Here is a 12,493-nt window from a genome sequence, read left to right as displayed (position 1 = left end):
ACATTGTACTTAGTGCACGACCTTTATTTGTCTTTCTATATTTTGTACACAATACTCTTTTCTTTGTTCCCAAAAACCTGCACAGTTTACACGGAATCCATTTTCTTTTCCTTAGTGCCTGTACAGTGCGGTTTGGATTTTTGAAGCTACAGATCCATTATCCATGAACCAGTGAATCGCGTAGTTGCTCTTTGTCACTGCGCACCTCCCTTGTGTTTTCTCTCTGGGAGCACCTTTCTGTCAAAATCGCTGAATGCTGGTTTTGAAAAAAGAAAAAGAAAAGTTAGGTGAGAAATAGTTGCAAAGGTCAAGAAGGTCGCAAACAAGCAATCAGTGCTAGTCTGTCTGATGTAGTTTTGCCAGCTCTACCCGCTGTATGCTATAATATTGGCTTTTGTGCAATGTGATTTGACTGAGTGAATAGAGTTTAATCCTTAGCTCGTTGGATATTCAAAGCCAAAGCATTTGCTTACATTTCCAGAAGTGTCAACACATTGGAACAACAGACTGTTTCTAAAATTAACAATCTAAAGCGCTTGACATATTAGCAATGCAATATCATCCCATACTCATTAACACGCTAGCCAGACATAAGCACAACAAATCAGCTTTAATACGTCTTTCTGGCTGCTTTCTGATGACGTTAACCCTTCTGTTTTTCAAATGTTCATCTGAATCATAGCGGTTGTGTAAACTGTTTTATTTTTCTCTTTCTGTCTTTTCTGCTTTTCTCATTGTCACAACTGTCAGCAAGCGGTGGAGGACCTGCTGGAGGACGAAGATGAGGAGTTTGACAAAGATGACAAGGTAATTATGTCTGGTGTCAAAAGTGCAGTCACACAAAACAACACACATACTTAGCATATGCACTAGCCTAGGGGAGGGGCCAGCTTCATTTTCTACATTTTTAATACTATTGCCTAAGGTGCAAACACACGTGCAAAGATTGTGCAACTTTTTTTTAAAGTCTGCTCTGATGGTATGAACTTGTTTTTCTGGATACACAGAAATGTTAAGCATGTTCCAGGTTTGTGCTGTACACTGTACAAATGTGTGCTTCACTAAAACTATATTACATAAAGTATACTGTGTTAATTAATACTTTGAAGATTACTACCGTGACTACTCTTACTGCAAAACTTCAGTTAAATTTATTTATTTAACCTTTGTGCAGTAGTACATTTGACTTTTGACTTGAACTGTGCATTGCAACACTGGAATCTTATCTTTATACTCCCCTTTGCCTGTAGAGAATGTTTTGCAACTGAAATAATATTTTTTTCTCAAAATATTAGCAAAGACCTTTTTTTCAGTTAATTATTTAAATTTAAAAAATGCATACACTGTTATAAAAGTAAACATATTTTTTTCAAATTACTACTATCTGTTGGCTTTGTCACTGTAGAATTGGCATGGCATTAGTACTTCCTGTGAACATGTAGCCATATAAAGTGCTTAGTTAGCTGTTTAGGTCCTTTATGTCCCAGTAAAACAGCATCTGGGCTTGTCCAGACACTATCAGGTAACAACAGGTGGCTGCTTTACTGCCTCCGCTCGTTTACACTGTAGGAACAGCTACCGAGACAAATGCGAGCGGATAGGCTACAGCACTTTGCACAATGTTCCACTTGGGAATGATATTTCAGAGTGCAACAACTCTCTCTGTGTCATTGTACGAGGTGCTGGGGTGTAGGTAAAGTTTTAAAACATTTAGACAAAGTAAACCAAATTATTGCTCTGACTTAAGTCTTATAATTTACTGTGAAAGCTTGACTGGAAAAAAGCCAACTTGTGAATTATATGGTGTGATACTTGATGCCTTACAGCCACACTCCAGCAATATAAAGGTTACTAGGCTAAGATATGGTAATTTGCATGGTCTGGTTTTCAATGAGCTCTGGCAGTTTGCAATGGAAATTTTTAGAAGGCCTTTGACCGAGCAATTTTGATATTTTAAAGTTATTTTCGCCCGAGGACTCCAGAAATGTATGCATCTCCAGCCTTGCTGTTCTCTGTGATGGGTCATAAGTGCAAGCGTGCAACAAAGGGGTTAAAAAAACATTTACACTGCCCCAGATGGTCTAATAGTCATCGCACTCTTAAGCCAGCCAGTCAGGCAATCAGTCAGGCCGCCTGACGCACTGGTGATGTGCACACAAAGATATGTGAGCATTACATTCTCTCCCACAGTGATACTGAAGAAAAGTTCTGCTCCTCTGAAGTTCCAAGGCCGCAGTGTACAGGGGGCACTGACTGAAGATATGCGTTAGGCAACCTTGAACATTTTTTATGCCCCTTTTTTACATCTGTCCTCCATCATTGCATTTTCTACCTCCTCACTGGGAAAAAAAATAAAAATACATTTGAAAAGCAGCAGATTATATGAAAAACATTTTAGACTTTCATATTGAAATGAGGTGCAGCGGCGGCGGCTTGTGCGGCCTCTGTCAGATTCAGAGCCAAACTGATTATTCCACATAAGAAGGCCCTGCTCTCTGCTGCTCTCTGCTCACACAGGGCTGGGAAGCCGGATAGCGCAGCCACCACAAAGGCTACAATTTACCAACTCCAGCTTCATACATTTTGATCTATTGCTCCCCTCAACTGTTAGCATTTCATTTGCGCTGTAGAGGAGTTAAAAGGGGGCATTTTACTTTGGCTTTGCCAACATCTCTCTCCTCCCACTTTCCGTCTACCCTTCACTCAATCCTCCCCTTTCCTTCATGTCCAAACTATTTTTTCTATCAGACCTGGTTAAGGGCAGAACAAATGCACTTCCAAAGCTTAACACATCAGTCTTTTACACTGGATATGAGCTTTTGACTCCAGCTATGAGCTATAGCTTTAGATTGTGAGCCAGTCTGAAGGACAGGTCAAAGGATTGCTCTTTTATATAGGCCTATAGGGGAGCAGAGGGAGAAGAGGGAGCAAAGAAAAGGAAAAAAAGATTAATAAATGTGCCAAGGCCTCATTTTAATTGAACTTGAAGCATATGTTGCAAGTATGTACAATCTGTCCCAGATGTTTACTTCAGCCATGTGCACTGTTCTTCCCAGTGCACCACAAGGCAGCTATTAGCTGGATAACCTTTGCTCCAGAGGCTAAATGGGGTATTACATGGCCAAAAAGTAGAGCACCTGTTTTTCATTGCATACAGGACCCCTTGCAGGTTTTTTGCCACATGTTTTAGCTTAACAGATTGTTGGGCAGACGTGAAAAGTGTCTTTTTGTGAGCGAGCGCTAATATTAGTCACTTAATCTCAATGAAAGTCGAGCATCGAGCCTAATTGATGAGGACGCCTGAGTTGTTAAAGCAGGCAAGTACATGAAGGTTGAAAGAATGTTGAAAATGTTGCACTGTTTCTCCTCCTCCTTCTCCTCCCATGTGTTTGTGCATATGCTGACCTTCAACTGCTGCTCCAACACTGAGACAGACTACACAGTCAGGGGGAAAGCTTTTAGTTTTACTTTAAAACCAGTTCATAGTGAGTTGATGGGAGTTATAGTGTTTATGAATGCATTTAGTATGTAAGTTTAATATTTATATCACCAACATACTGATCTTTTGCCTTAAGGATCTACTGAAACTCTTCCTTAATTTTTTTTTACTGACAATATACATTTAACCCTCTCAGGCTCAAATTATTTTTTAGTATCAGGAAAAATCTGATATTTGGGGAAAATTATAATATGGGGTAGTAATATACAATTCTGACTTTTTTATCCTTTGTAAACAAAAAAAGTATTTTGCACTTCTGGCAGGCCGTTTGTGTGTAGCCATTCTTACACAGTCTGCATCGTCCACGTTTATCAGCATGGATGGGAGAAAAGGCTCCTGAGTAAAAAAAAGCTCATATAATATGGATGTGGAGTAAGTAGGTACTTGGAATTTAGCTGTTGCAAATCTGCAACGCCTGCCTGGAGAGGGTTAACAGAACTTTCAGACAGAGCTCACATTTATGGAAGCTAGCTAGATTTAACATATAATTGGTTAAATTAGTGTTGCAACATTTGATATGGACTGATGTGCAGTCAAATTTCAGATATTCTACATGCATCATGCATGTTATTACAAATAGTGTGCTAGATGACGTGTATTTGACTTGAGCGCATTCTAGCCAAAACCCTCTGCTGAGCTCCTATATGTAGCAGTGGCTGCAGGGCTTTCACTGCTCAATGTAGCCTGTGATGTGAGCTCTCACCTGGGGCTGCTGTCCAGAGCCCACATAAGACAGTCACCTGGGTGTGCTCAGCTTATGTGCTTGTTGTGTGTTGTGTACTCCTCTGGCCTGCTGCTCTGTGTGAGCGTGTACGTGTGTGTGGCTCACAGGGAGGGGAGGGGGGCTTACTGGAACAGAGAGACTGTGAAGGAGTGAGGAGATTACCCTCACACGGTTGACTGGTCACTGAAGCGCTAGTGCTCCGCTCAGCTAGGCTCCACTAGCCTCAGGAGGACCTGACATAGATAAGATACACACTGCAATCATGTCGTGCTCACGGGCTTACTGCTGGTGCACTCCCCCTCTCCTTCTCATTCTGTCTATCTGCCTGTATCTACAATACTCACACAGAACACGCCTTTCTACCTATTTCACCTTTACAATATATGCTAAATATAAAGTGGACATTTTTCATTAGTCTGAGAAGATTTATTTGTAAAAGTGAATTGCCCCATCTTTATTTATAGATGTGGTTCCCTGAGGCATTTCTCATTCAGCAGCAGTGACATCTGTTTTCATCCTAGATGGGGGTCAAACTCTAACCTATTTGTGGCTTCTACCATGTTATTTTTGGCTCACTGTGCCACCAACCAGCTGAGTTAAAAACAGATTAGCTTTTGCATTTGCTCTAATATTATGTATTACATTGTGTTTACACACCTGGCATGCTAAGCTGCAGTAAATGAAGTGTACATAGGTTAGAGGTAATAAAGTCTTGGTCTTATCAGTTGTGTCAGTTGTATATAATAACATTTCTTTTTCTGGGAATGATTTTCCTAACACCATATTATCTCATATTATCATATTATCTTGCATCTACAAGTCCTTGCTCGTGGCCAGTATTAAAAGGCAGATTTGGGTTTATCTCAGCTTTCTCATTATCAAAAATCGTCTTATTCTTTGTTTGATTAAGCAAGTTCTGAGAGTTTGTTCATCATGTATTGTTGAAGTTTAGGACGCACTTTGTCTCAGCCTGAATACATAATAACAGAGATATGATATCTGCAAACTGAGCTTTGTTGCACCTTCCAGACTCCTCTCTTAGTCCCTGTCACGGCACTACAGCGATCCTACAGATAAGAACAAAGCATATTGTAATTGGACTAAAAAGTGCACTGGGAATTATATGAATGCAGAGTGTGACTGAAGTGTTGTTTTGCCAAGGCTATTGTTTGAGCGAGGTGTCCTCAGGTATCACAGGGTTCAACTGCTGAGGAGAATTGGAGAGCAAACAAAAAAAGTTACTTCTTTCTTCTTGAGGGTGAAATGCGTCATGCTTTTGACTTTTGCATTTCATTTTTCCATTTTTTGTTTTTGTTGTGGAGCAGAGATACCAGTAGGAACATTTTAATCATGTATGGCTAATAGGGAGAGGAATAGGAACAAAAAGAAGGGTGAAAGAGCCAGGCAGAGGTATTGTTTCTCTATGCAAAATACACAGTATTGTTTGTTTTTGGCTTTGTCACACGAACATCAGTCGAATCAGTTAGCTCCGTCTCCTCTTCCCTTAGATACGTATAACTGGCTTTGTCTAATGCTCTTTCTTCTTCATACTATATTTTGGAACATTTTTTTATATAATCTAAAGCAATTGGATTAGAACTTTCCTGTAGTTTATAACCCCCTCTTTATGTGCATCATCTACTGAGGGCTCATCACTTGAAACTTGTTTTGATAGATGTCCAATGCAAATCATGGAACATCATAATGACAGTTTTAATTAATTATTTAATTCTTTCAATTGTCAGTTTGTACCACTTTTGACACATCTTTTAAGGCAGTGCTCACTTGCTGTCTAATATTTCTCAGAATGTGTCACGATAAAGAAAGAGAGGGTCTGAGTAATTACTTTCATGGCCACTGGACATCTTGTTGTACCAGTTTATATAGTATGTGTCATGCCAGTCATGTGCACTTTTGATATTCACAGTTCAAAGTGAAAAATCTTTCAAAGGTGAGTACTTAGAAACCAAAAAACTGTTTGCCCTTTTTACTATGTGGATAAGTCTCATTTTTAAATTCTCTGCTGGGGATGTTTGGGAAGAAAACATTGTAATTGTTTTAAGACCATCATAAGGTCCTTCTTATTTGTGTCTGGGTCATAAAGCAAATTGTACTTTAATTTATCCACAAGGAGCCTAAAGCTGACCCGTGGGAGGACAGCCGTGATAAAAATCATATTCTGGAGGATATGTTGGCCTCCTGGCACTTTGAGTGGATCCGAGCCATGGTGGTAAGTGGCGGCATGCGTGCAGCTCTGGCACAAACCCACTGCTGTGTTTTCTGTTGGGCTTCAGGGCGCCTCTGTCCAGCGTCTGCGTCCTGTGGGGCTCCACTTCTGTGTGTGTGTGTGTCAGTCGCCCCTTGCTCTGCACGCTCTCCTCCCCTCTGTCAGAGTCTCTGCCTGCTCCTGTAAGGGTGATGGGGTCCCAGCATGGGCCACTGCTGCTGCCAGTCTTTTGTCTCACTTCTTGTAGTGTTGTAGTCCTGTTTGACTGAAAACCCACAGAAAAAATAAAAAAATAATGGGTTGCAAATTCCTTCACGTTTTAAGACATAAACACCATTTCTGACCTTGAGTGTAGTTGGCACTTTTTGATGGTAATAACACAAGTATGAGTCAAAAGAATGGACTTAAATTCATTTTTAGCAATAAAGAGAGAAAGAAGTCATCTAAAGAGGTTGATGTGTGACTTGACAGCGATGACATGGTTAAGAATCACTGGATACAGTTACAGTGTATTGCAAAACATCATTGCATTTTTGTAAAGAAGTAAACAAGAGGATTTTGTATTTATTTGCATTTGCTGACATCTCTATCATACAGTTTATTGGCATGATGGAGTGACTTGAATGTGTTCATAATATAGTGAATATTTGTGCAGTGACTGGGGGCATAAGGTGTATAAACTGCATAATTTATGCCACAAAAAGAAACTTTATAAATTGCATTGATAAAATGATTACATATTTTCCCCAGTACATTTCTACACACCTCATGACCCAAGGTCAGCAATAATAAGCACTTAAACTAATGTTATAATGAGAGTTTTCCAGAGCGGTCTGCTCATACACTGTGTGCTGTGTTGTGTGGCTGTGTGTGGTTTGAATAATATTATAAGTCCTCCCTCAAAAGTTGCCACAGAAACAGTAACATTTTGAAATCCCTCTGCTCATTACAGCTAATGTAGCTGTGTCTACTCCCTTCACTGTTATTGTTGTACACAAGAGCAACTCAGCCAACTGAACTGTGTGACTGATGAACTATGCATCAAAGGCAGTGGTGATGGTGTGTGTTTTAGGTGAGCTCTGTTCTTCTGTGCACCGTGTGCCCAAACTCACTCCTGTGTTAGCGAATGCACCAACAGCTCCCTCACGCTCTCATTGGGCAGAATGTGGAGCACAACACTTGACAGCAGTGTCGTCTGAATATGAAAGTCAGACATGTTAGGAAGCAGCCACCACCTTTCTTTTAACAAGAGTCATAAATCTGTAATGAGCACAGAGGATGCATATTTTATTTACTTTTTTGAAGACATGATCCCTTCACTTCAGAGCAATGCACTCTCGCTCTTCCCAAACAAAGTTTAAAACAGTGGCTGTTACATCTGTTTCTATTGCCAGCATGTCTCTGAACATGAATATGTAATTAAAGGAGCGGCAAGTTTGCAAAGTTTGAGATGGTGAAGGTTACAATTCACATGTAATTATTCTGAGCTGATGATACTTTGTCGGATTAGACAATCCTCTTTCTCACAGTAGAAATTATCATTACTATTGCCTGTCACAATGGTGCAATGAATTATGAATACTTATTTACATTTGTTTAAGAAATTGATTTTCTGATGAGCTGAAAATAATCAAAGCCATGCAGCAAATACAATTTGAGTTTGAGTAAAAAAAAGTTTAGTGAAACATTTTATAGCCTAAATAATACTTCCCTGCTAAAAGGTCACTGGGTTAAAAGGCGAGATGCTGAAAAGAGTGAACTGTATTTGTTATAGTTGGGGCCGAGACCAACCGCCAAAGTGCCACACAGACAGAGTAAAGAGAGATGAGCTGCAGCGGCTAAACCAGGCCAACAGAGGACAGGAGTAATGTTTCCCCATTCATCACATGGTGGCACAGTGGATAATGGGGAAGGACGTGGGAAGGTGAGCACGGGAGCAGGGGAGCAGAGGTGAGGCACAGAGGCGAAAAGGGGGAAGCCATCAAGCGCACAAGTTTGGGCTGCTAGTCATTTGTGTACGCGGGGCTGACCTTGAAGCTGATGGAGTGGCTGGTGTTGTGGAGGTGATGAGAGAGCCCAAGGGGAGATGGCTAAAGATGATCAGTAGCAAACAACCTCCTGCCACCCAGACACATTAGAGCTCACAAATGCACGCTCGGCAACACTCTTTAGGATAGGTCACACTGCAAATAAGTCATCACCTCCTCTAACAACCCCCCTTGCTTTCTTTTGCCGCTTTTTACATATGCGTATATTTATCCTCGCACTGGGACTAGCAGGTGGAGAGACTAATTAACACGAGACCCTTTGTGTCTGACTCCCCCACCTTCAGTTGACAGTTGTAACAGTTGTAGCTGGGCTTTGACATTGGCTTCTGGGAGCGACCTTTTATGAGCAGAGAGATTCTTAAAGTGGTCTGTAACGGACTCTGGATCTGTACCGTCATTCCTTTGGTCCTAAAGGACTGGGATGACCCTCCACACAATCTAATATTAGCTTTTGGTCACAGTACTGTATTAGGTAACCAATATTTGTGTTATTATAGCCAGCAGTTGTAAACAGTATTCCTGTATTAACTCTTACAATGATTCTGTGTAGAAGAAACATTACAGGTTTAGGATTACCAGTATACACACTGTTGACATTGTTGACATGACTAGCAAACTGTGAAAGTTATGTACTTTGGTTAAATAGGTTACTATTCTATTAGTGTGCAACTAGCAGTGTTGGGGAGTAACAGATTACATGTACCGGAGTTACGTAATCAGAGTACAAATTATGAGTAACTGTATTCAGTTACAGTTACTGTTTCAGTGAGTGGTAATTGGATTACAGTTACTTTGTTGAAATAAATGAGATTACACGGCGGTATTTTCCTGTTTTCACATTTTGGGCTAAATCCCTTTCTTTTTTCTTTTTTTTTTTTTTTTAACCAAGTCTAAACCAGGAATAATTCAGGATTGAACCAGGACTGAACCCAGGACTAAAACCAGGTCTAAACCAGATCTAAACCAGGTTTAAACTAGATCTAAACCAGGGTTAAAACCAGGTCTAAACCAGGACTAAAACCAGGTCTAAACTAGATCTAAACCAGGACTAAAACCAGGTCTAAACTAGATCTAAACCTGGACTAAAACCAGGTCTAAACTAGATCTAAACCAGGTCTAAACTAGATCTAAACCAGGACAAAAACAGGATTTAACAGGACTAAACCATGCCATGCGGACCGTGTCTCCTCCTCTTCTATCAATAATATTTTTAATACGGTTAAGTAAAATCTGGGCTTTTTATTGTTTTTTAGCAGAAAAAACATCTTATGTGAAGATATCCGAGTCTTTGCTTCTCTACAGAAAATCAAGTAATCCAAAGTATTCAGATTACATTACTCACTTTAAGTAATTTAATTGATTACTTTACAAACTACATTTTGGGGTATGTAATCTGTAATCTGTAGGGGAATACATTTTAAAAGTAACCTTCCCAACACTGGCAACTAGTTTTATTACATTTTCTGAATGATAAAGTAATGTTAATATAACACTGAATACATTACTTTACATTCAGGTTTGCTTTTTGAATCTAATTGAAATTACTCACCACTACTTCTAAAATTTTGATTGTATTGTGAACCGCATGACTGCAATTATCGATTAACCAATTCATCTTGACATCCCTAGTTCTGACATGAATTACTTGTTAATATGGGAGAAATAATTTGTTAACAGCCTAACACAAACCCATCTCAAAACAGGAACATCTGCCGTGTTTGTGTGGCCCTGGCGCAGTGCCAGCTCTGTGGCTGGTCCCCAGGCCTTTGTCTCATATTATTGTCACTTCCTGAAAGAGTGAAGATGCCCTTCTCTGCCACAGGGAACCCAACTTTTACTCTCTGTAGAGATTGCTTCAAAACTCCCTAAGGACTTTTGTGACTCATTGCGCATCCCATAGGAGCTAGGACAAATTTCAATATTTCTTGTTTTAGTAACTCTGTTATAAAGGTATCTTAAACATGCCAATACTACAGTCTATATGTAATGTATTATACTGTGTGATATGGTGATACAAAATATTGATATTAACATGATATTCTGTAATTCCTAAATATGTTTTTTTTCAGTTAATGACATTCCTTTAATGAAGTACATGCTTTATCTAAAAAAGCAGTGCTGCCACAACTGAATTATGTGAAATGTGCCAAATAATGCAATATATCAATACAACAGTCTGCAATATTGACACACCTCTACTCTATGGACAAAGCCTTAAACAAAATAACAAATTTTACACTACATTTAAAATTCAGAATTCCTTCATTTGTAATTTCAAATTTGCAGAAACCAAATTGGTGTTTTTTTGGGTTTTTTTTCTGAACTATTCCCTTAACTATTTTTTTTTTACTCTTGTTATTCTTTCCCTGTGTTTGAAATGGAAGGCTTGTCGACTTTCCCTGCAGTTACAAAATCAACATGACCGCTTTCAGATGCCCTTTGGGAGCCACATATTAGCATCCTGTCACGTTTTATATGACATTTCAATTTTTACTGTGCTGCGCGAGCGAAAGAGGCAAAAGACATGAAAAAACAAAGAAAAACAGGTGCAATTTTAGAACAGCGGGAATGAGCTGAGAAGCCACTTGTGGTTCAGACTCATTTTGTTGTGTGATGGGAAATACGCTAGTGCATTATATCTGTTAGCTTTATCATTTTTACGGTGCAAGCCAGTGGGGAGAACAATGTGATCAGAGGTTAAAACAGTCTCAAATGCTATTCCCTATTTCCGCCATGCAGTAGATATAGGGCAGATATTTGAGTCCAATGTAATAGGCTGAGTCCTGGGTGACCTCTCTCTTGTTTAGCTCTAGGCCCTGGGTCAGCATAGAACAAACTGTCTTTGCAAAGTTTACATCTGCACACTTTGCACTTTTGCATATAGACGCGCTCCGCTATGATGCTATCGTTTGGAAACTGGAGCATTGGAGTACACAGTGGCGTTGTGCATCGAGCCCTTTGTTAAATATTTAATCAAGTGTTTTCAAGGAGTTTACCACATTTGTTTACCACAATATACCAGCAAGTGCAGTGTGGTTAGCCTGACGTAGCTCTTTCCTATGACAGCGTGTATCCCCGGTGTCACTGAGGCTTTCTCTTTAACACATGCAAACAGCTCACATCAAGTTTAACGAGCGCTGCCTCCTGTAGTCTTGGATGATAGGTGCAACCCACGTAGGATACTCAACTAATGGCTGGTTGGCTGAGATTTCTCATCTATACGCACTTCCACAAACAATGATGCAAACTTTGGACATAACCACAGAAGCTAAATGTGATACAAGCAATTAAAACGCAAAAGCCGCAGCCAAGAAGAGGACATAGAGACACTGAACGTCTGTGAGCCCAAAATGATGAGAGGTAATTGATGTCAAGTAGTTTCTTTGCCATAGAGACATTTCAGTCACAAGTTAAATCACGCTATTTGCAGTTTAATTCAGTATATTTTTCTCATGCTCGCCTCTGAAATAGTCTAAACCCCCAAGTGTCACATTTAGTGCCCTCTATATTTTTTGAACTAGTTCTACAATGATTGTTACAAGTAATATTCACAACAGACTCCTATCATCAATATTTAAACAATAACATAGCCCATCACCCAAAGGAATTCAAAATATTGCAAAATTATTGTTAAAGGTGCACTACATAACATTCCTGATAAGAGGCCCGCTTGTCTCCATAGAGATTTTATAGCTCTGCCTGGAATATTCCACAGTGTCGCATTAAACATAACTATCTTGCACTTATTTAATTTCAGTTAACAAACTTAAACAGCAAGCATTCTTACTGTGAGCAGGATCTTACCTATAACTTGTCCTGGTGGTGTCACCTGCTATTCTGGAGAAGTTCAATTCCATACTGTGGAAATTTCCAGGTAAAACAAAACATCTCCATGAAGAAAAGCAGGTGGTGCACCCCCAAAGTTACACCAACATCAGGGGGAAATTATACATTTTAGTGCATGACAAATATGCTAATGCCAAATAAAGGGGAAG

At 39.7% G+C, this 12,493-nt stretch overlaps 1 protein-coding gene across 3 annotated transcripts in view; it reads left to right on the top strand.

The window, feature by feature from the left end:
- Positions 1-12,493, top strand: part of mctp1a (multiple C2 domains, transmembrane 1a) — a 106,567-nt gene that overhangs the window by 80,060 nt on the left and 14,014 nt on the right. For 2 of the 3 annotated variants that reach the window (XM_055161399.1, XM_055161398.1), the window contains one exon: positions 751-807. In XM_055161399.1, the coding sequence (XP_055017374.1) occupies positions 751-807 (57 nt within the window). Of the gene's footprint in view, positions 1-750; positions 808-6,354; positions 6,454-12,493 lie in introns of all 3 variants that reach the window. The other variant, XM_020917527.2, reaches the window with a different exon arrangement.

Source organism: Boleophthalmus pectinirostris, unplaced genomic scaffold, assembly GCF_026225935.1.
Source record: "Boleophthalmus pectinirostris isolate CB_2022bp ecotype Guang Dong unplaced genomic scaffold, ASM2622593v1 HiC_scaffold_4, whole genome shotgun sequence".
In the NCBI taxonomy this organism is placed as follows: domain Eukaryota; kingdom Metazoa; phylum Chordata; class Actinopteri; order Gobiiformes; family Gobiidae; genus Boleophthalmus; species Boleophthalmus pectinirostris.
This window is presented reverse-complemented; position numbering and strand designations above follow the sequence as displayed.